This window comes from Molossus molossus, unplaced genomic scaffold (genome assembly GCF_014108415.1).
Source record: "Molossus molossus isolate mMolMol1 unplaced genomic scaffold, mMolMol1.p scaffold_m16_p_3, whole genome shotgun sequence".
Taxonomy (NCBI): Eukaryota; Metazoa; Chordata; class Mammalia; order Chiroptera; family Molossidae; genus Molossus; species Molossus molossus.
The window spans coordinates 40,395,048-40,420,396 of NW_023425366.1; the positions used below are offsets into that span (position 1 = coordinate 40,395,048).

Genomic DNA, 25,349 nt, shown 5'->3' on the forward strand with positions numbered 1-25,349 from the left:
AGTTGATGTTCCCAAAGTGGAATCTGTTAGTGGAAAGGCAGAGATAGCAGTGGATAGAAAGTAACAGTGATGCCTGCTTTTATTTATTTATGTATTCATTTTTATCCTCACCTGAGGACATGTTTCTATTGATTTCCAAAAGAGAGGAAGGGAGGGGGGAAAGGAGGCGCATGGGCGCGTGCGCGCGCGCACACACACACACACACACACACACACCAGTGTGAGAGATTAACAACCTAGGTATATGCCCTGGGAATCAAACCTGAAACCTTTTGGTGTAGGGGAGGATGCTCCAAACAACTGAGCACCAAGCCAGGGTAATGCCTGCTTTTAAAATGCAGGATGAATGTTTCATCAAACAAGACAGATTTACTTTTGGAATATATTTTTTAAAACTGTATAACCTTCATTAGGGCTTCTTGCATAGTGAATTGTTTACACTAGGCTAGCAGTGATTTTTAACTGTTCATTTTTTAAATATGAAATCTCTTTTTAACTTCAACATTTTCTTAGAAAATTTTATATTCTAAAATATATTTTTTATTTTGCTCTCTCAGTTTTTTAATGAAGCATTGTCATGCATTTATAAACATTGCGAGCAAAATTTGCGCTGATTTTCACGAAAACACTTACTGCCAAATTATATTTTCTATATTTATATGAATACATTTAGACTCACATATATTTGAATTATCATTGTGCTAAACACATTACTTATAAGAGCACTTCTGAATTTTATATTTCATGCTTTTTTTAATTTAAAAAACAAAAAAGAAAAGCTGGCCTTCCAATGTGGAAGCCAAGTCAGAAGAGGTATAAACCAAAATTTAAAGGTGTGTTTTAATATTGAAATTTCTCAGTCTAAAATTGAATTTTGTTTAAAATTGAAGGTTATTTTATCCCCTTACTGTGCACCGCCTTTTTAAAAACAAAGCAAAACAAATATTAGTTGGATTTTACCTTTTGTTCTAACTTGAGAATAAATTCTATTTTATTTATTTATTTTTAATTATTGAATTATGAAATATTTTAAACATTAAAAGTAGAGAGAATTATAAAGCAAACCTCCATGTATCTATTAATTACTTTCAACAGTTATCAACTCATGGCTAAATTTTGTTTACTGCTCATTCATCTCTCCTCTTATTTTGTAGCAAATACTAAATATCATGTCATTTTACCTATAAACATTTCATTATATGTCACTTAAACACAAAGACTCCTGTTTTTAAATATGCAATAATATCATCATCACATACAGAAATCAACAATTACTTAATATCACCAAATATCCTGCCCTTCTCATTTCCCTGGTTGTCCCACAATGCTCTTATTTATTTACTTATTTTTGCAGTTTGTATAAGTTGAGTTCCAAACAAAGTTTTTATATTTTGATTGCTAATGTTTTTAAGCCTCTTGTAATTTATAGTTCTCTCTTTATTGTTGATTCCTCTTCTCCCATACATAAGCCTGTGCTTTTTTATGAGTGGGTATTGCAAAAAAGCTACTTATTGTTTTAAAGTTTTTTATTTATTGATTTTAGAGAGAGAAGGAAAGAAACATCAATTTGTTGTTTCACTTACTTATGCATTCATTGGTTGATTCTTGTATGTGCCCTAACTGGGGATCCGCAACCTTGGCTTGTTGGGGATGACACTCTAACCAACTGAGCTACCCAGCCAGGGCACTGCTTTAAAAAAATATAATGGCATTAACCCATTCATATTTGTTGTAATAAGTGGTAAATGTAGTCTTACTTCAGTCATCTTGTTTTTTGTGTTTCTGTTATCTGTGTTTTCTTTTTCTTGACTACCCTCCTTCGATGTCTTGTGCAGCCCAACCTTCATTTTACTTGAAATTGACTATTTTTATCAAGTGAGATCTGAGTGAATGCTACAGCCTGTGTCTTCCTACAGGGCTCTGATAGAATTTCTCTGGGAGAACTGTACTCAGTACTTAGGATGCCTGCACCCTCAGCCTCTGCAAGTGGGAATCTTAAGAGTGTCAGTATATAGTCAGAGTTGTAGTTGCCTATGAGAAAGGGGGAAGGAGATCATTGGGACACTTATGATATAACAATAGCACATGCTATTGTTAAAAGAGGTTTTTGTTTTTGTTTTTAACCTTATTTTGTGACATCTTACAAGCTGCTCACATTAGTGATAACCAGAACTCCCTGTGGGAGCATTGGTGGCATTTCCAAATTGTTTTGACTTGACTTACCACTTATTTACCCCTTGCTCTCAGTCCTGTTGCTCTAAGCTTAGGATTTTCTCAGTATTTCTTTTCGAGAATCCCATATAGATTCTTTTCAGTGTGGCCTTTATGCCTGTGCTGATTCACAGGCCAGTCAGCACTGCTGAATGTGCCTTCCATCTCATCTTGTATTATTTATTGATTTTCTCATGTGCCAAATATTTATTCAGCACTGCTTTATGCAAAACATATCCACTTTTTGTTTTTTGGATCTATTGGCCTCAGTTTCTGGCCTATTAGTACCGTTATTTGTTTTCCAGGATAGCTACATATTCTCTAATGAATTCAGTAGGATTTGGGAACATAAGTAAGGTAAACATGAATGAATGGCTATTTTAAACTGAAGTTTACATATTTAATTTATAACAGATTAGAAATATATTTCTTCTCCATTTTGTTCTCAATATATCCTCCAATCTTTTTAGTAAAGCTTATGTTAATGAAAAATAGCATTAAGTGTGAAAAAAATTCATTAAGTGTGAACTCTGATTATTTCATGTCTTTACGACAACTGTATAACTAGGGATTATTATCCTTATCTTAAATATGGGTGACTCTTTCATTTTTGAGTACTTAAATGCAAGTCAAATATATGTGCTTGAGTACAGGTACTCACAAAAGAGCTGTTAAATAAATTGAGATATTTATGGACTCAGACTTATAAAAACAAAACAAAAAAATTTTAAAACACAGGAATAATAAAGTACTTTTAAAAATCTTAAAGCAGGTGATTAAGATACACACACACACACATTTTTTTTTCTCACCTGAGGATATGATTTTTTATTGATATTTTAGAGACAGGGGAAGGGGAAGGAGAGAGAGAGAAACATTGATTGGTTGCCTCATGTATGCACCTTGACTGGGGATCGAACCCAAAACCTAGGTATGTGCCTTGACCAGAAATTGAACCTGCAACCTTTGGTGTAAGGGACAATGCTCCAACCAACTGAGCCACACCAGCCAGGGCAAGGTACATTTTTATTTATGGTAAATAAGCCAAATTATTCTTTTTTTATATATATATTTGGAAAGCCAGGTGTATTTTTGAAAGACCACACCCACAATAAGTAGAACATGTCACCAGGGAATGCTGGAGGAAAGTGGATGAGAAAAAAGGCACACTGTGGGAATTCGAGAGTGGACAGGACAGAAAGGTTCTTTTTGGTTTGGTTCGTTTCTAACCTAAAAGGAAAGGGGAACAGGTGTATTAAAGTTACTTTTCAGGCGAAGGTTTCTGTCCGACCAAACAACTGACACTGGCTTCTTTCTTCCCAGCTGAAAGCAGTCTTTTCTTCCATTGGCTCCAGGAAGGTGGTTAGTCTTCCCCCATGTAGAAGTGGTACATCAGGGCCATGGCCAGGACGGAGATGGCTGGGATCACCCAGTTGGTCCCCCAGCTCGAATTTGAATCAACCGTAGTAATGAGAGTTTCCGAAGGCTTGGTTATCTTTGATCTGTCATCTGGATGCAGCTGTCCGATGATACATGTTTTGGACTGTTCTCTAGCATCCGACGAGTGCCCGACATCCTCAAAGTTTTCTGTAGCATCTCCCCTAGCTTGTTCCCGTAAGACTTCTTCCCCACCAGTATTTTCCTCCAAAAATTTGGTCACATCATACACCTTGTGGTGCAGGATCAGCCAGGTGCTCTTGCTGCGGTTGTGCTTCTGGATCTCCTCCAGGGTGTAGTACTCGACAGCCTTGTCCGACAGCTCGGCCATTTCGGAATGCTGCGAGCTTCAGGGCCTGCAGATACCAGCTGAGCCCGGCGCAGCACAGCGCGCCTCAATGAGCCAGGGCCGGGACATTCCCGGCCTCCTGGCCTGGCCCCAAATTATTCTTGAGAGACTAAAATATTCTAATTAGAAATGAGTGTCTCTTCTAAAACTTTTCTATTGTGGTTCCTGTTTGGATTTAGCTTAGTCAGTGACCTTCTAAGTTTAGTTTTATTGCTAGCATCAAACTTCTGTTAAGATACCCAATCTAGTTTTTTATCTTTCAGGATGAACATATCATCTGATAATTCAAAACCTGCATCCACTGTTATATGTAGTTTAGAGCTGCATTGTTTTTGTTGATGTCACCTCACCCTATTTGTATTTAGTATTTAAATGTACTAAATCTTTAATGAATTAGTATTCAATTAAGACATAGTTATTAAGAATCAGACAATTTAGCCCAGCCGGTGTGGCTCAATGGGTGAACATCCACTCATGTACCAAGAGGTGGTTTGATTCCCAGTCAGGGCACATGCCAGGATTGTAGGCTCTATTCCCAGTAGGGGGCATGCAAGAGGCAGCTGATAGATGTGTCTCATTTATGTTTCTCTCTCTCTCTCCCTTCCTTTCTCTCTAAAAAATCAATAAAACATATTTTTAAAAAACGAGAAGCTTTAAAAAACAAAGAACCAGACAAATTAAATGGTCAAAATTATTAAGATGGTGTGTCTTGTTTCAGCAGGTAATTGGAAGAGCAAGATATTGCTCAATCGAACATGATACTCCAACATATGGGAAATAATGAAGGCATTTTAGATTTTTCCAGCAGATGGCAGCATTGTTTAAAAAATTGTAGGTTGTCAGGTTATTAAATATTTTTCTTTGAGCTGATTTGAGAGCAGAATCTTTTCTCTTAAATAATTACATTTATATTTTCCTCCAACTAAACCCTGCATGACTTCTTTATAAATTGCTAACTCTTAAGACAAGAATTTTAAAATGACACTATGATTTATTCCTAGTATATTTTGAAGAATTTACCAATAATTTAAAAATAATACATATAATTTTTCCAAGAGTAAGTAATATTCTGTCTTGAGTTTTTAGTGCTCATACAGTCATCACTATGGATGTCATCAAATTGATAGACTATCCTAAAATATTTTATGATTTTAGTTAAAACATGCCTTTTATTTAGGGGCATCTAGAAAAAGTTGAGCTTTCTTTAAAATACATTGTTGACTATCAATTAATTATAAACTTTTTATACAGGTGGTTTCAGAATTGTCTTAAGATTGGACTTTTAATTTTCTGATCTTCATTTTTAAATTTCATATCTTAATAGTGTTTTCCTCTGAGACTATTTCAGTTGCTTACTGAATTTCCTTAATTCGTGTGTGTATGCCTGTATGTACTTAAACAGTTGTATTTTGGTGAAGCTAACAAATCCCTGTAGCTCTTGATTGCATTACTATCTTACACCAGTAGAACCACATCTGTGTCATACTTTCATCCAAGAGAAAAACAGGAGGGTGAAATGTGTTCACAGTCAAGCATGTCAATCCTTTATACTGGCTTTAAAATGAATGTAAGGAACCTTAATCTTGAATTCTGCCTTTCTCTATCAAGGAAATATGGGGCCTTTTGAGAAGAAATGAAAACTAATAATGAGTGACTAAGCTATGTTATACATCTATTTCTAAGTGAAGCTGAAAATATTTCATGTGAGAGAAAAATGGGACTTGTCCTCTTTTGCTTTGAGTATTTTATAATTGCTTTACATTAAAGAATAGTAATGCCAATAATGACAAGAATGATAATAATTATTAAATAATGTGAATTAGACACTATTCCTAGCACTTGTCATGTTCACTATATTGGTAGAAGACTTATAACAAATGAGAAAAATAATAGATCAGGTGTTGATTTATCAAGGTCATTTAGTGATATAATCCATTTGTATTTATGTAGAACCCAGTTTCTCTGCATCAGTGTAAATCAGGTAAAACTGTTACTTTTATTACTTAGCCCTCTGGCTTTTCAAAGTACTGCTCAGTTTAACAATTCATTTCTGTTGCTGTTTGAAGATTTTCTAAGTGTTAGTCACTCTGCAAGAATTACAAAATCGAATTGACGTGCTTGCTTTTGAGGGTTGACAATTGAATGGGTTTGGGTAGAGAAGTATCTTCAGAACCATATTGCAGACTTCACTATTTGATTGTTAGAATAAATTTCCATTTTTACAAAATTACTTAGGAATATATACAGTTGTAAAAAAAAATTAGTTTTGTAGTTTTAACACTGAAGAAGCTGTTTCTTTCCATTCATCTTTATTGCCTTTCAGGTCACTGGTGCCTCCATCTTGTGGTCCAAGTGACCAATTGCACTTTTTGTCAGAGATTCTAATTAAGCTTTTCTTTCTCAGCTGAATGTATCATATATAGTTATTTATTTTCTGTGTTTTGTTTATTAAAAAGCATGACTTTTTTTAAATCCTCACCCAAAGATATGTTTTTATTGATTTTTTAGACAGAGAGGCAGGGGCAGGAAGGAGAGAGAGAGAGAGAAACAGCTACTGGTTGCTTACCGTACACACTCCAACCAGGGATTGAACCAGAAACCATTTGGTTACTGGACACTACAACTAACTGAGCAACCGGGCCAGGGCTAAAAGCTTAACTCTTATTAAACAGACATTAATCCAGTCTTTCTACTAGGGCTTTGCTGTGAAAATCATCCTCTTTCTTTTCTATTTATTTTCCATCTTTCCCTCTTCATTGTCTGTTTATTCTCAAAGAGAACAGAAGGTACTCAAAAAAGACCACTTAAAGTGACCTGTTTAAGTATGCAGTGTCTAGAAAAGGAGCTATGTTGATGGTGTTGGTGGTGGTAGTTGTGTGTATGTGTGTATGTGTATGAAAAAGAGGGAGAAGTTTGATTAGCCCTTTATGTTGAAACATGAAACCTGAAATCGTCAACAAAATTTACTATCTAATTTCAACTATAAGCTAATTAATAGAATTGATAATTAAATAATGATTTTTTTACGTATTTTCTCTGGCAAAATTATAGCACAATATGACATCCTTTATTTCATATTTATCTCTTTCAATAGGATTAAGAAGAAAAGTATTCTTTTTGCAAATTTTGAGGACTTAATCAAATTCCCTAAGGATTTTTATTAATCTTTGCCAAATATTCTATTCATTATCTTTGAATCTTCTTTCATGTTCTAATCTTTATTGGTCTATCCTGGCCACCTCAATTAGAAATTAATTATGTTCTTATATTTTTATCCTACTTTCATAGACTTCATAAAACCATAATTTGCAAGATTTGCAGTTTCACTCTGTGTTCAACTAATGCTATATTTGTGAACATTGGAAAATTAGGGAAGTTGATATAAATAAAGAGGTTACATTGAAGAGTGGGTAGAAATTAAAATATTGAACAGATATTTAATGTGGACTAATATTGTAAATTTATATAGCAAGTGGTTTTTATTTATTTTGAAACTACTGCTTTCCTACATATACTGGAAACTTCAGATATTCTGTTAATGAATGTACAGTCTCTCCTCACTGACTAATAGTCCTGGACTTGATACCTCTGGAACTTACCTTCTCTTCACTGGTAAGATTTTTGAAAATATAGTCAGTGTACTTATTTTAATCCTCATCTAGAATTCACCATTTTCTAACCTTGTACTGTACCCATTGTGATATAGGTGATTGCTTTTGTAGCTGTTTCCTGACTCTGTGGATTCTTCTGGACAATGTCTAGATTGTGGCAAGTGTTTAAGAAAGCTTGTTTATCTATTTGACTGATAGTTATTGAATATTCATTGTGTGCCAGGCATAGTTCTAGGCATGACATATATCAATAAATAGAATATGCAAAAAACCCATGCCCTTTTTGAGTATGCATTGTAACTAAGGGAGTCAGATGATAAATATATACATAAATAGAAAGTTACATAGTTGTCATAGTATAGTAAGTGCTAAGGGAAAAAGAAAATTAAATCAGAGTAAAGGAATCAGGAGTACTGGAAGTAAGGACTGGGATGAAATTTTTAATGGAATGACTAGGGTAGCTTGGTTCGATGGTAACATTTTGAACAGAAGCAGAGGAGGCGAGGAGGTTAGTTAGCTATGTGGATATCTGGAACAAGAGCATCCAGTCAGAGGGAATAATGATGCAAATGAGCATTTATTCTGAATGAAATGAGTTATCCTTAGAACTTATATCAATGCCTAACATAGACCAGATATTTCGTTAGTGTTTGTTAAATTGAAAGAACTAGGCTCTACAGGGCTAGACGTTGGCTTACCTCAGCTCATTTCCTTTTTTGTAGTGCTTCTACAGCTTATCACTCTTAAGCAGCAAAGAAATAAAAAGTAGTCCCTATAGGATATGAAAGCCCTTAAGGTGGTTTCACATTAAAACTAAAAGATTTCCTTGTTATTTTACCTCTAAAATTTGATTTTCTTTTTCTAAAATGTTATTTCTGAGGCCTTTGCAATGAACCTACATTTAATGACTTCCTACTGATACCTTTAGAAAAAAAATCAGATACATTGTTTTGTGCCTATATGTTATCTAGGGGGGCAGTCCACCAAAACTAGGACCAATTTCTGCTATTTTCATTAATCTCTTTAATAGTTATTAAATATCCTGTATATGCCAGGCATACTAGAAGTGTGTGTATATGTATGTTTTAAATTATTTTTTAGAAATGTCATTTCTATAAATTACTTTTCTTTAGATACTAAGATTTCATTTGTAATGAAATATTTAAAATACTTTAGTTAATGATCAAAAGTAAAATTATGAGCCATTGAGAAAGTATTAAACATAGAAGTGGGATGTTTAAAATTTGTGTATATTTTACCCCAATGTTCATAGCAGCACTATTTACAGTTGCCAGGATCTGGAAGCTGCCTAAGTATCCATCAATAGATGAGTGGATAATACAAAATGGAACATTATGCAGCTGTAAGAAAGAAAGATCTCGTATCCTTTGAGACGACATGTAGGGATCTGGAGAGTATTATGCTAAGTGAAATAAGCCTATCAGAGAAAGACAAATACCATATGATCTCACTTATTTGTGGAATAAAATGAACAGAAGACGCTGATGAACAGAACAGACCCAGAGACATAGAAAGGAGTATGGTTCAGACTGACAAACCTCAGAGGAGAGGGGGTGGGATGAGATAAACCAAAGAACTTATATGCATGTATGTGTAACCAATGGTCATAGACAACAATGCTTGGCAGGAGGCAGGATAGGGAAGAGGGTGTCTGTGGGGAAGGGAGGAAGTGGGTAGAGGGGAGGAAAAACATCTGTAACAAAAATAAATTAATAAAAAAAAGAAATAAAATTTATGTACATTTCAATACAACTTTTTTAAATAACCAGCTTTTATCAAAGCTAGAACACATGCAAAATACTTAAAGTCTATGGTAAAGCTTTTGTAGGACATGTGCCTTAATAAGCAAACTTCCTTATGTCATTGTATTTAATTAATGACATCAATATAGAATAATAATACAAACAATACTTGAAACATATCGTTAGTAGGCATTCATCTCACATGTATTTTCTCTATTTTCCAAAGTACTCTTGCGCTCAAGACTTCTTTTGACTACTCAACCATTTGTACCAAAGAAAAGTGGTTGCTGGCAAGACAGTGCCATCATCTCTAAATCCAGTTTTAATAGAGGCACCTTATATTTTTCCTTCATCACTCTTACAAAGATATTTTCCCCCTCTGCATCTTAGATTCACTTGCTTGATCTTTAAGTTTTCCATGTGAGAGCACTGACTTTGCATTTGTAGTTTTTCAAAGAGCGACTTAAAATTAATCTAGCATAATTTATAATTAAAAGTTATTTCTAATTAAAATAATTCCCGAATTTTTTTGTGTGTTAAGCACTGAAAGTTACTCTGCTAGAAAACTAGAGTTAAAATATTTTTGCTTTGATTTTTTATTATATCAGAAACCATATGACCAGCTTGAAGAAGATAAAGCATTAACTCATTTAAAATTTTAACCTCTTTTGTCTCTATGTATGTGCATGTGTGTATCTTTAAGGCACAGTTATTTCCTCCCAGATGTGAATTGTAAATGGAGGGCCTTTTGAATGGGTACTTTTTTCATTTATAGATGAGGCAACTGAGATTGTTACTGGCCCAAAGCTCGTAAGAACTTAGGCTAGCTCTGGTTTGTTTGGCTCAGCGGTTAGAACGTTGGCCTGAGGTCCAGAGAGACTGAGTTCGGTTCCCTCTAAGGGCGCGTAACTCGGTTGCAGTTTGTCCCCAGCCCTGGTTGGGTTGTGCAGGTGGCAACCACTCGATGTGTCCCTTTCACGCCGATGTTTCTCTCTCTCTCCCCCACTCTATCTGAACAAAAAATGGAAAAATGTCCTCGGGTGAGGATAAAAAATAAAAAAAAAGGAACTCAGGCTATATTTTCCCAGTATAGTTTAACAAAAATGATCTCTAAAGTGATTTTGTAGTGTGTTACTTTTTATGATGTTCTCATTTAGTCAGGATGTCCAAATGAGGAAAATAACTAAATCATTGGAAATGCTATTAAAACAATTGGTTAAATTACAAGAAAAGAAAATGAGTCAAAGCTAATGTCACATTTTAGTCAGCTATATTACCATTTGTCTAGTTCATATTAGATAGATGAAAACACTGTTAACATTGGAGTTAAAAATGTAATTAAACTCTATTTGGATGACTTTTGATTTATAATCTGGAAGATAAATCTTGATAACCTGTTGATGACATTAGAGTATAATTAGAAAATAAAACAATTAAGCACATTATTTGCAACTAATAAAATTTTCTTTTTGAGTTATCCCAGTGACTACCATTTTACATCCATTAGCCGATAAAATCTTTTCAGAATCTCCCTTCCTATTTTTACCTTTGTTGTGTTTGTATTCCCTCCTCCTTATATATTTTAAATTAAATGTTTGAGCAAGAACAAACTTTTTTAAATGTCTGAAATAGGAGCCTCTAAAGAGGTATTAGCAATCTTGGAGAACAGCTTTTTCATGGACCTCCTGCAAAATGTCCTGCTAAATTATTGGCAACAAAGTACTTAATGTGATTCTCAGCCAATAAGTGGTACCCACCTATTTCTTTTTGGGAATTGAAAATAGTAAAAATTTTAAACTCTGGGAGTCACAGAAATGAGTCTGGGTCAGACTTGAAGGCAGCAGAATTAAATTTGTATCTATTGCTTAAATTGTCAAAAAGGTAACAAATTCAGAAACATTTTGGTCAACTATAATTTTGTATAAATAAATAGATAAACCAACAAATCTAAAGCTTTAATTTTAATAAAGGCAATTGCACTTATTAACATTAATTTTTTTTCTTTATTGATCTTATAGAGGAAAGGAAAGGAGAGAGAGAGAGAGAGAGAGAGAGAGAGAGAGAGAGAAACATTGATGAGAGAACATCGATTGGCTGCCTCCTGCATGCCACAACGTGAGCATGTGCCCTGACCAGGAATCCAACTGGCGTCTTCTTGGTGCATGGGTCGATGCTCAACCACTGAGCCATACTGGCTGGGCTACTTAAACATTTACCTGTGTCTTTTAAAAAACTAATACTGAAGGGACAGCATATTTAATGATTATTTTTCTTTCTACTATGTATCATTTTGGAAGATTATTCTTTTATATCTTTTTTTTAAATTATGAAATAAAATATATGAAAATGCCAAATAAATGATTTCAGCAATAAGAAATTATTGATGTTTTGGAACTATAGTAGCTTGACCTTTAAAAAATGTTCCTTTTCTTTAATTAATATGTTGAATAGACTTATAAAATTTTATTTGCTCTCAAGATGCTGAAAACATTTTTTTCTCCCAGTGAATAAGCATGAATGTTGGAATCAGAAACGTCATAAAGGCTTTGGCTATTGAGTAAACCACAAAAATATTATAGAGGTTTGAGTCATGTGCTCCCTCCAAAGTGAAAGATACTTTTACTTAATCCTGTTCTATGTGATTATCCTTTCTTTTTGCAAAAATCCCATTTTTCTCTCCTAATAGTATTCTACACAGTAGTTGATACTCTTTTCTGGCTTCCTTCCCGTAGTATAACCTAACTGTGGGAAATTCTTTACCAAACCTTTATAAGGCATTTAATTTTTTTAGCTAGATAACTTATTGTTAAAAGGGATTTTTAAGTATAGAAGACCCATTATAGTTAGATTTATGATTTAAAGTTTTGAGTACTAGAGTGCACTGTCAACTCATGTTTTCAGTATAAATGAAATACAAAAGCCACTTATCCATGGTAAAGGAAGTGATATTTGAGGCTTTGAATCTACATGTTCTTAATATAGATTCTATGTATTTAAAACTCTTGCAGATCAATTAAATTTCAGTGGAAATAATGGTCTGTTACCCCATATGGGTAAGGAGCAGAGAGTCTCAGATTTTTCCACATGGCAGTTACCCCACTAGATATTAATGTAGGTTGACAAAGTAGTCTTTTAAAATATAAGTGCCCCTTTTGGAGGAGTAAAACTATCATTAATTCGCACTCTGGATTGCTTTAACCATTAAGGATAACAAAATCAAATTAGATTAAAGGGCAGTTAAGACTGAGAACAGTTTTAGAAGTTTAAAGAGAGAGATCTTCTCTCTTACTTCCTGTGAGGCTTACCTCGGTGAGTGGAAGACTTTTTAGATACAAAAAGAATGAGGATTCAGAAAAAGAGGGAGACATTTGAGCATGGAAGTTGAATGGTCAAGGTCAACTTTGCAGTTTTGTTCAGAATCCCTGAAAATCACCTTTCCCTTGGACAGATATAATCTTCTGTGCATCCTTGCAGAATCTCTGGCCCCATCCCAGACCTACTGAATCAGCATCTTCATTTTTACAAGATCCACAGATGATTTACATGCATGTTCAAGTTTGAGAAGCAATGCTCCAAGTGTCTGATTTCTGGGTTAAATAAGTGTGGTTTGTTTATAAAGCAGCCCTTCCACCCTCCAAACCCCTCCTTACTCCTCCCCCACTCCCTTCCTCTGCCCCTTTAGTTTGATCTTCCAAGTCCAGGCTACTCTAAGCTCTTATTTTTCAGCTCAGTGTTATGTATCCTTGGTACTTCCTATTGAAACATGGAGAGAAAGAAGAGTGGAAAATGTGCTTAAAAATATACCACCTAAAAGAGGATGGTGAAATAAGTCCAATTTCCCTCTTTAAGTGACCCTCATCACCTAACTTATGATTTATCAAATGGTAGAATATTTTCTTTTTTTTTTTTTTTTTTTTTTATCCTCACCTGAGGACATTTTTTGTTCAGATAGAGTAAGAGGGAGAGAGAGAGAGAGAAACATCAATGTGAAAGGGACACATCGAGTGGCTGCCACCCGCACGACCAGCCAGGGTCGGGGACAAACTGCAACCAAGGTACATGCCCTTAGCGGGAACCGAACCTGGGTCTCTCGGGACCGCAAGCTGATGCTCTAACCGTTGTGCCAAACCGGCCAGGGCGTAGAATATTTTCTTAATGTACAACCCTTCAGAAGATATTTCCTGTAAACTCAGAAAGCCTCTCATGTAAGGAAGTAGGATTATTACATCCTGGGGTAGAACTTTTGCATTCTGGTGTTCTCACAGTACCTAATAAAAGGGCTGACAGCTTTCTGCCAGGTAACTGATTCTGTTGCTGCTCTTAAGTGTTCAGTTTCTCTGGCTGATATGGGACAGAAGCAGATTTCTGATATCTCATGAGTAAATTTCAAGCAGCATTTAATTCTTTTTTTTTTTTTATCCTCACCCGAGGACATTTTTCCATTTTTTGTTCAGATAGAGCGGGAGGGAGAGAGAGGAAGAGAGAGAGAGAGAGAGAGAGAGAGAGAGAAACATCAACGTGAAGGGACACATCGAGTGGCTGCCACCCGCACGACCAACCAGGGCCGGGGACAAACTGCAACCAAGGTACGTGCCCTTAGCGGGAACCGAACCTGGGTCTCTCTGTACCGCAGGCTGACGCTCCAACCACTGGGCCAAACCGGCCAGGGCAAGCAGCATTTAATTCTAATGGTATCTTTGACACCAAAAAGGCTACATCTCTCCATCATAAAAGTAAAAATAATGGATATCTCCATGATCATGCTACACTTAAAATTTATGACCTTCTGTCTACCTTTTAATATCATTGTACTGTTAGTTATAAATAAATCCCTTAACATTTTTCATTGTTGAAAACAGTAGACTTGGTAGATCAGGGCTAGCTAAGTTATGTTCTTAGACAGAAAGAAAGGAAGGAAGGAAGGAAGGAAGGAAGGAAGGGAGGGAGGGAGGGAGGGAGGGAGGGAGGGAGGAAGGAAGGGAAAGAAAGAAAGAAAGAAAGAAATAATTTTCTGTGCATTTTGTAATATGGAGATAAAAAAAAAATTCCTAAGACTTCCTCAAAACTATCTTGAAAATGAGTCTTACTAGTAGCTTCAAAGTCGGAGCTAACATATTTTACCCCTTCTTTCATTTGCCCATGTCCATGTACTATTTCTTGAATTAATAATCAATAAATTAATAAAAAGAGATGTGAGTGTCATTTGCAGCAAACACTAAGCAGTCACACTATTTCCAATGAAATTTTTCCACTATTTGTGGCTATGAGGTCTTCTTTGTCACTTGGCCCAAGGTTATTAGCTATTGCTTAAAATTGGTATAAATCTCCCAAGACCACAAGCTTGTGCTTTCTTTTTGTCATGTTTCTCCTTTTACCACCCTTCTGCTTCCAGTGATGTTGAGCTAAACAAAGAGGAAGGTTGGTAGTGCTATTTCAGTGCTGTATAAGTTTATGATGAGTGCCTGAAATTAATTTTTGAGAATCTGAATCTAAAGAATCTCCATTTTCCCCAATTCTTGCTTCAGGAAGAATTGTTCTTTTGTATGTAGATATCTGTTTCAGCATCTGGTTCAACAGTGGCACAACACTGTGAATGTACTAAATGCCACTGAGTTGTTTGTTAAGATAGTTAATTTTATATTCTATGAATTTAACCTTTTTTTCAAAAAAAAAAAAAAAGGATAACTGCCTGGCCTGTGTGGCTCAGTGGATTGAGCATCATCCCATGGACTAAGAGGTCCCGGTTTGATCCTTGGTCAAGGCACATGCCTGGGTTGCTGGCTCAGTCCCCAGTAGGGGGTATACTGGAGGCAGCCAATTGATGTTTGTGTCTCTAAAAATTCAATAAAAACATATTTTTGAAAAATAAATAAAATTCAAAAAAGGATAACTTTATGCTGGTACACAGGGATAATGCTGTTAATATCAGCATTATCAAGTACAATTTGTTTTGGAAAATATTTGCTGTGGAGTCAGAGTATTCTGAAACTATTTAGAAATTTCTTTTAAAACTAGATGTCCTATTTTGCTGGGGTTTTTGTTGTCGTGTTGTTGTTTTGTTTTTTGCCTTTTACAAATCAGAAAATTTAACAATGTTTAGAATTCCAGATGAAGAGAATTTAGGGCGGGGAGCTGGAATTTGCATAATGATTTTTGATGAGAAAGGTAAAAATGTTAGAAGACAACATGATGAAAGAAAAAAATTAAAATTATTATTAATGATTTCTAAAGAATATTATGATATCTTCATAGTATTGAAAGATCCAATGCTTAATTAAGAGTATGTAATTTGTCGGCATTGAAAATGTGCTAATCATTTGCCCCCAAAAAAGATGAACAAAGAGATGAAAAGGGATGAAAGTTTCTATAGTTCCTTTTCAATGAGAGATGAGTAGATTTGATGTTCATTTGCCACATATGGTCTCATTAATAGCACTTCAGCTTTTATCTGCCCCATTCGAGGTTTTACACTTAGAGAAGTAAATGCAGCCTCCCTTCAGACCTGCCAGAATTTTGGTCTGTACTGTTTGTTCAAAGGTTATCTTTCAATACGTTCTAAATTATGTTTAGAAATGCTTTATTCATAAATTAGCTTATTTCATGTTCAAAGTTATTAAATGATATGGTGATATTATGTTCATTAAGAAAGCATACAGATATCACAATAAGAATCATAAATATCAGTTGACACTTGATAATGAAATGCAACTAAAAGTAGACTTAACCTGAGGTGAAAATATGTGGCTTCCTTTAGCTTAGCCCTTTGGCTCTCTTGCCCTCACTTAAGACCTGGACCCCTACTACTATCTTACCCTGTGGATAAGAAACTTTCCCCTGGCTCCTTGGTGATGTTTCATCAGCCTCCTCTGTTAGTCTCATGATCAGTGACCACTGGAGATAAAACACCTGGATACGTGAAATGTTTTGTGAAATCTTTGTTTTAGGTTCCTTATTAAATTAAATCTCTGCTCATACTAATGTAAGAATTATTAGAGAATGACAACAAGAGATTTGGGTAGCAGAGTAGCTGGAAACCACAGAATAACTTATGTTTAAATAGAGAGAGCGCGTCAGAATGTGTCAGAAGGACAAAATACAATTTCTGGTCCACAACTTATTCTGTGAATTATTACCATATTAAACCATGGCCTTTTTCTAGCAACAGACTTTCTTTGGGCATCTAGCCACAACATGATACTATTCCTAAAAGTTCTATTCTTATTCTCTTTCCTAGGCAGAAACACCCCAGGGAGGGAGCCAACTCGAGTTCCCCTTTCCCAATTACCTTCTAACTATTTCTCCTATCCCATATTCCCAGCTATTCCCCTCAAGGCTTTTCTCTGTATAATAAGTCCAGATGGGCCCAACCTCCTTATACTTTTACTTTTAGGTTATATTTGTCTTTCTATTTCTTTTTAATGAGCTCTGTTTCACATTTGCCTGTGTTTAAAAATGATTGGGAGAATGCAAAGAATGACTTCCCTGTGCAACTTTATTTCCAAAGGGAATTATGAAGACTGCACCAATACAGACTCGTAATTCACTGTGCCCATGATATCTGCTCTCCTTTAATATTTTGTAGGGTTGCACTGAACATATTTTTCTCACCTGTGCTGTTCTAATAATCTTGGGACACATAATTCATTTGGTCTTCAAGATAGTGAATCCTTATTAAATATAGTTTGATTGGAAGTCATATCTAATAAAATATTTATCCCTTTAGATATTTAATAAAATCTTATTACATTGTTGAATGTAATAAATGGCTTAATAAATAAAAAGAAGTAGAATTTCTATTTTTAACTATAAAATCTCTTTATATTAGAGACATTTTTTCTTTTGCCTATTCTCTTTTAGGTACTAACCTCAGGATTGATTCTGTTGGCATCTTCAGTCTTCTACATTCCCTGATCAGACCTTCTTATATGGTCACCTTGTAACATAGGAGTGTTACTGGCCCAATGGCAACCAAGATTATACCTTAAAAACAAAACAAAATATAAAAACCCTTCTTAATCAATGCATTCTTCCCTCCCCTCTAAAACTGATATACTCATATTTCCTCTGCAACTGAACTAAAGTTTTAATGTGTTGGGAAAGAGTGGAAAGGATTGCCCTGGCCGGTTTGGCCTGTGGTCCAGAGAGACCCAGGTTCGGTTTCTGCTAAGGGCATGTACCTTGGTTGCAGTTTGGTCCCCAGCCTGGTTGGGTCGTGCAGCCACTCGATGTGTCCCTTTCATGTTGATGTTTCTCTCTCTCTCTCTCTTCCTCTCTTTCCCTTTCACTCTATCTGAACAAAAAATGGAAAAATGTCCTCCAATGAGGATTAAAAAAAAAAAGAGTGGAAAGAATTGATAGAAGACTAAGGTGGAAGTGTAGGACAGTGTAAGCTGCCTGCTTGGATCAGCTCTAGAATGAGCAAGAGCTGACTAGAAAGTACCTACTAAGACAGTGTTTTCAGAAAGTAGAATTGGGACTTGTAAAAGGAGATCATCTTAAAAAGGAGTTCAACTCATAGGGTCAATTATTAACTTTAATTTATCAAATAAGTCTCCTTTTAGTTATATTCTGTGAGTCCTGTCTAATCATAGCTTAAGAAATGTAGTTTTAGTTTGATATGTATATCACTCACTTCTCCATCAGGTCTAGTAAGGAGGATATTTAGCGCTAACACCTTTAGAGTCTTAAGTAGTCACATATTTTTTATTCATTCTGATTTAAGATTATAAAAAAATCTCAAAAATGTGGTTTTATATTTCAAAATCTACCACATTTAAACCAATGTATAAGTTCAAGGGCATTGGAATCAGTATAATTTATGGTTCTTTTTTCCTCTCAGCATGAATTACTTCAAATTCAGTGGAGTGTTTTTTGGCTTTTCTTACCCAAATGGTATACTTATCTGATTCACTTCAATAGTTGCCTATTTTCCCTTTCAGAAATGTCTGTTCTCTCACCAGGAGACTAAAACACTGTGCAGATGTACAGTTGGATACAATGATACCAATATAATATATGCACTGTTTAATAATTTATTTTGTATCTGGAGTGATGCATCTGTTTCCTTCTTGTGGGAGGGGGTTTGTGCTTCATTTCAATGTCATCTTAGGTACTGGTCCAATTCTTCCATCCAGTTAACCAAAAATGAAAATTTCCATCTGTTCAATTGCCATTCAGAGGAATGTTTTATCTCTAAAGCACATTATGACAACTAAAATTGACAGCATAATCTGTCTGACTTTTTAATTTCCTCTTCAGATTCTCTTGAGCTTTAAAAAAAGAGTGGCTATTGTGTGTGTGTGTGTGTGTGTGTGTGTATGGTTTTTTTTTTTTTTTTTTGTATAGCTGCCTAAGATTATAAAATTTACTCTTTCTTCTTCTCCCTAGTAACTGAAGACCAATAGAGCACGAATGGCTATCCACTGTTCACGGCTTCATTATGTATTTTTTTTTCTGTCCATTAGTAACCCTACAGGGAACATACTTGTTAGCATGCTATTAACAGGACATTGCAAACATAGTAAATGTCTTCCAGTACTGTTTGGGCATTTCATTGAATTCAGACTCTTTCCAATTGACTTTTGGAAGGTACAGTTACAGGCTGATTTTTGTTGACCATTGTGTACCTTAGAAAACTGGCTGAAGGGGCCTTTGGAATATACTATCTCTTAAGCTTTTTTACTCTTTACTTAAAAAAACTAAGAACATTGCCTCAAATAAGTTTTGTTGCTGAAATGGCAGAAAGATTTCTACTATTAATATTCCAATATAAATTAACCAATAAAAAGAAAAACCTCTTTCTATTTATGAACCAGGTAAAATTTTTAAGTACAGTGAATTAATCAAGGTCCTGGCTCTCAAATGGATTATATCCTTGGAGCAGCACGATCAAACTAAAATAACTAATTTTTGTGACAATGTAAAGTAGACATAGCAATACAGTAAAAGTTTAGCTATGTTGAACCCCCCCCCAAAATTATTCTAGATATCTGAGTTTCTTTGAAATGTCTACGCTTTCAGTAAATATCTCTGATGTACCCTGTATCTTTTCTAGTTTACTTAAAGAGATTATATTTTGGTTTACATTATAATAATGACCACCATTTACTTTTCTATCCTATAGAATATTTGTGCCTTCATAGCCCTTTTTAGGTAATATATTGGGGTATTTGCATTTATGTTATTTATCCTACATGGCTGTGCTCAAATACTTTTTATGTTCTGGTTTTTATTTTTTTCTCTTTTCCCATGCTGTTGGCTTACAGATATTCCTTTTACCTTCCTGTGTCTCACGCACCTTCCTATAGCAAACATGATTTCTTGTGGATCAAATCAGTAAATTAGAGTACTATATTCCTACAGTATATTATGCTACCAATTTAAAGGATAATAGTTTTAAACTGAAATTGATGTTTTCTTATGGTGTAGTTTTTGATATAATGGATAACCAACTAGCGACTACTCGATATGTAGAGTATTTAAAAGGCTGTGGTTGTGAAATCTACTGGAATATCATAGAAGGGAGCAAAAGAACACTCTTGAGAACTTTAAACACCAGAACTGAAAGAGATCTAGATATTTTTTAGTTGTAATATGAAAATATGTATTTTTTTGTATACTTCATTGGAGGCTGAATAAATTTGAATCTAGTATTTGAGGTCTCTGGGTTCTCATGATCCTAGAACTGCTCTCTTGTTGAACTATTATCAGTATCTCAGCTTCATTGAGAATGCCTTAATTTGTCAGTCAACCCTTATGAACCATTTTCTTGGGGGAATATAACTAGAAAGCATCTAAGACATAGTCACATCATGTAAGGGATTATAATTTAATATTATTCCAGGTCTATAGATGCTTATGTATTAAAAGCATTAAAAACCTCTCCTTAATCACCTAAAAAAAAGAAAAGGAAAGGGTAGGGGAGAGGAGAAGTGGAGTGGGAGGAAGAGAAAAAAGGGAAAGGAAGGAGGAAGAGGAAGAGAAAAAAGGGAAAGGAAGGAATGAAAAAAAAAGTTGGAGACAGATCCCTGCCTTAGCTCACAGTCTTGTGGGAAAAATTAGTCATATAATTGAGGGTAAGAAAAAATTTCTGTGAGAGGTCAGAAGCTGTATGTGTAACTGTTCCTTTCGGTGCTGGTAAAAGAAAAAAACAACAAGCTATGGATCTTGAAAGCAAAGGGATTTTTTAAATGAAAAAAGGAGAAGAATAGGATTGGGGAAGTATTCCAGGAAAAAGAATTGATGTGAATTGGTTCTGTACCTACTGATACTCACACACTGTTCTTGCTTGTTATTCTAGTACCTAAGAATATGAAATCTAAACTGTTACTTTATCCAATAAGTATGTATTGATGGCATATTTTCTACACAGCAATGCACTAGGGGATATGAAGAATTAAAAAATAAGTCTTCACAAGCTCTATGACATAATTGACAAACTCTAACAATAGGCAGTCAATCAGACCTGGGTTTGAATCCTAGCTTAATCATTGAGTGATTCTTTGATTTATTCACAAATATTTATTGAGCACCTACTATGTGTTAGGTATTCAGAGTGCTAAAATACTGTGCTAAATGAGATATAAAAGGTACATGTTCTCATGACATTCTAATTTAACCCCAGCTTTATTGAGTTAATTGAACTGTAACATTGTTTAAGTTTAATGTGTATAAATAATGATTTGATACACTTATACTGGGAAATGATTACCACAGTAGGATTAGTAAACACCTCCATCTCCTCATATAATTATTAAGTTTTTTGTGGTGAGAACATTTGAGATCTACTCTCTTAGCAATTTTCAACTATATAATACATTATTGTTAACTATACTTCTTATGCAGTACATTATATTTCCAGAGCATATTTATATTCTAACTGGAAATTTGTACACTTTGTGAGTCCACGTGTAAGTGAGATCATGCAGTATTTGTCTTTCTCTGACTATTTCACTTAGCATAATGCCTTCATGGTTCATCCATGTTGTAGCAAATGGCAGGATATCCTTTTTTCTCATGGCTGAATAATATTCCATTGAATATATTATATCACATCCTCATTATCCATTCATCCATCTACACTTAGGTTGTTTCCATATCTTGGCTAATATGAATAATGCCTCAATGAACATGGGAGTACACATGGTTCCTTGAAATGTCGATTTCATTTCCTTTGGCTATATACCTGAGGATGGGGTTGTTGGATTTATTTTTAATTTTTTGAGGAACTTATACTGTTTTTCATAGTGGCTGTACCAGTTTTTCTTCCTTCTAACAGTGTACAGAGATTCCCTTTTCTTCACATTCTTGCTAGCATGTATCTCTTGTTGTTTTTTTGTTTGTTTTTTATAATAGCCATTCTAATAGATGTGAGGTGTCATTACATTCTAATTTTAAGAGAGGGAGACAAACAATACACAGACAAATACATAAACAGTATTATCTCACATAATTAGAAGTGCTATAAAAAACAAACTGAAATATGTAATAAACCAGGTAGGGACAAGGACATGTGGATTTTTCTTTTTCTTTTTCTTTCTTTTTTTTTTTTATTTCTTCTTTTTTTCCCCCATTGATACCCTCCTCCTCATCCCCCCCACCCTGTCCCCAGCTTTGTTGTCCATGTCAATCGGTTATGCGTACATGCATATAAGTTCTGTGGTTTATCTCTTCCCTCCCCCACCCCCACTTCTTCTGGGGGTTGTCAGTCTGTACCATAATTCCACATCTCTGGGTCTACCCTGTTCCTCAGACTGTTATGTTCATTATATTCCACAAATAAGTGAGATCATGTGATATTTGTCTTTCTCTGCTTGACTTGTTTCGCTTAGGATAGTACTCTCCAGGTCCCTCCATGTCGTCTCAAAGGGTAAGAGATCTTTCTTTCTTACAGCTGCATAGTACTCCATTGGGAATATGTACCACAGTTTTTTTATCTGTTCGTCTACTGGTGGACACTTGGGTTGTTTCCATATGTTAGCAATTGTAAATACTGCTGCTATGAACATTGGGGTACATATATTCTTTCTGATTGGTGTTTCAGGCTTCTTAGGGTATATTCCTAGAAGTGGGATCTCTGTGTCAAATGGCAATTAAATTTTTAATTTTTTGAGGTAACACCATAGTGTTTTCCATAGTGGCTGCACTAGTCTGCATTCCTACTAGCAACGTACTAGGGTCCCCTTTACTCAACACCCTCGCCAGCACTTGTTGTTTGATGATTTGTTGACGGCGGCCATTCTGACAGGTGTGAAGTGATACCTCATTGTTGTTTTAATTTGCATCTCTCTCATGATTAGTGATGTTGAGCATTTCTTCATATGTCTCTTGGCCATTTGTATATCATGTTTGAAGAGGTGTCTATTTAGTTCCTCTGCCCATTTTTTAATAGGATTCTTTGTGTTCCTTTTTTTGAGATGTGTGGGCACTGTATATATTTTGGAAATTAACTCGTTATCTGATGTATTGTTGGCACTTATGCTCTCCCATACAGTGGGTTCCCTTTCCATTTTGATGGTTGTTTCTTTTGCTGAGCATAAGCTTTTTAGTTTGATGTAGTCCCATGTGTTAATTTTTTTCTTTGTTTCTATTGCCTTAGGTGATATATCAGTGAAAATTCTGCTATGTATGATGTACGAAATTTTGTTGCCTCCATTTTCTTGTAGGATTTTTATGGATTCACGAGTCACATTTAAGTCTTTTATCCATTTTGAGTTTATTCTTATGTATGGTGTAAGTTGATGGTCTAGTTTCATTTTTTTCTTTTGCATGTAGTTGTCCAATTTTTCCAATACCATTTATTAAAGAGGCTGTGTTTAGTCCACTGTATGCTCTTGCCTCCTTTGTCAAATATTAATTGAGCATAATATCTTGGGTCAATTTCCAGGTTCTCTGTTCTGTTCCACTGGTCTATATGCCTATTCTTGTGCCACTACCAGACTGTTTTGATTACAGTAGCTTTGTAGTATAACCTGATATCCACTATTGTGAGCCAACCTACTTTGTCCTTCTTTTTCAAGATTGCTGTGGCTATTTGGGGTCTTTTTTGGTTTCATATGAACTTTTGAAGTATTTGTTCTAGTTCTGTGAAATAAGTCATTGGTATTTTGATGGGGATTGCATTGAATCTATAGATTGCTTTGGGTAGTATGGACATTTTAATGATGTTAATTTTTTTAATCCATGAACAAGGTATGTGCTTCCACTTTTTTATATCTTCCTCTGTTTCTTTTTTCAATGTTCTGCAAATACTCCTTTACTTCTTTGATTAAGTTTATTCCTAGGTATCTTAATTTTTTTGCCATGATGGTAAATGGGATTGTTTTCTTAGTTTCTCTTTCTGTGACTTCATCATTGGTGTATAAGAATGCCATTGATTTCTTGACATTGATTTTGTATCCTGCTACTTTGCCAAATTCATTTATTAAATGCAGATTTCTGATGGAGTCTTTAGGGTTTTCTATATATAATATCATGTCATCTGTGAATAATGACAGTTTCACTTCCTCCTTTCCAATTTGGATCCCTTTTATTTTTTCTTCCTGTCTGATTGCTGTCGCTAAGACTTCCAGTACTATGTTAAATAAGGGTGGCGAAAGTGGGCATCCCTGTCTTGTTCCTGTTCCTAAGGGAAATGCTTTTAGTTTTTGCCCATGGAGTATAATGTTGGCTCTATGTTTTTCATATATGGCCTTTATTATGTTGAGATATGATCCTTCTATTCCCAGCTTGCTGAGTTTTTATCAGAAATGGGTGCTGGATTTTGTCGAATGCTTTTCCAGCAGCTATTGATATGATCATGTGGTTTTTATCTTTCATTTTGTTTATGAGGTGTGAGGTGTATCACATTTATTGATTTGCGAATACTGTACCAGCCTTGCATCCCTGGGATGAATCCCACTTGGTCATGGTGAATAATTTTTTTGATGTATTGCTGGATCCAATTTGCTAGTATTTTGTTCAGGGTTTTAGTATCTATGTTCATCAGGGTTATTGGCCTGTAGTTTTCTTTCTTTGTAGTGTCTGTTTCTGGTTTTGGAATTGGAATTATGCTGGCCTCATAAAATGAGTTTGGAAGTCTTCCTTCTTCTTGAATTTTTTGAAATAGTTTGAGGAGAATGGGTGTTCTTCTTTGAATGATCAGTAAAACTCCCCCATGAAGCTGTCCGGGCCTGGGATTTTGTTTGCTGGGAGAGTCTTGATTCCCTCTTCAATTTCCTTAGTTGTTATTGGTCTGTTCAAGTTTTCTATCTCTTCCTGGTCCAGTTTTGGGAGACTACGTGTTTCTAGAAATTCGTCCATTTCGCTTAGATTGTCAAATTTGTTGCCATATAATTGTTCATAATATTTGTTAACGATCCTTTGTTTAATTGTGGTGTCCATTGTTACTTCTCTTTCATTTCTGATTTTGTGTATTTGGGGTCTCTCTCTTTGTTTTCTTGGTGAGTCTAGCTAAGGGTCTATCAATCTTGTTTATCTTTTTGAAAAACCAGCTCTTTGTTTCATTGATCCTTTGAATTGTTTTTTTGGTCTCTATGTCATTTATTTCTGCTCTGATCTTTATTTCCTTCCTTCTACTTGCTCTGGGGTTTTCTTTTTGTTTGCTTTCTAGTTATTTCTTTTTTAATTTAGTTTTGTTACAGATGTTTCTCCTTTCCTCCCATTGATACCCTCCTCCCCATCCTGCCCCTCCCCCACCCGCCCAGCTTTCTAATTCTTTAAGTTGAGAGGTTAGATAGTCTATTAGGAATTTTTCTTGTTTCCTGAGGTAGGCCTGTAGTGCTATGGCCTTCCCTCTTAGTACTGCTTTTGCTGTGTCCCATTGATTTTGTTTTGTTGTGTGTTCATTTTCATTGGTTTCCAGAAAGTTTCTAATTTCTTCCTTGATCTCCTTGGGAACCCATTCATTGTTTAATAATATGCTATTTAGCCTCCATGTGTTCAGATGTCTTTGCACTTTCTTGTTGCAATTGATTTCTA

The 25,349-nt window shown here is 35.1% G+C and overlaps 2 protein-coding genes across 2 annotated transcripts in view; one reads left to right on the plus strand and one right to left on the minus strand.

The window, feature by feature from the left end:
* The window catches only part of NDUFAF2 (NADH:ubiquinone oxidoreductase complex assembly factor 2), a 155,732-nt gene that overhangs the window by 2,106 nt on the left and 128,277 nt on the right, over positions 1 to 25,349 (plus strand). The gene's annotated exons all lie outside the window — the stretch shown is intronic.
* Positions 3,575 to 3,979, minus strand: LOC118642591 (cytochrome b5-like). Its single transcript, XM_036280476.1, has one exon. The coding sequence runs from the start codon at positions 3,977 to 3,979 to the stop codon at positions 3,575 to 3,577; it is 405 nt and encodes a 134-aa protein (XP_036136369.1).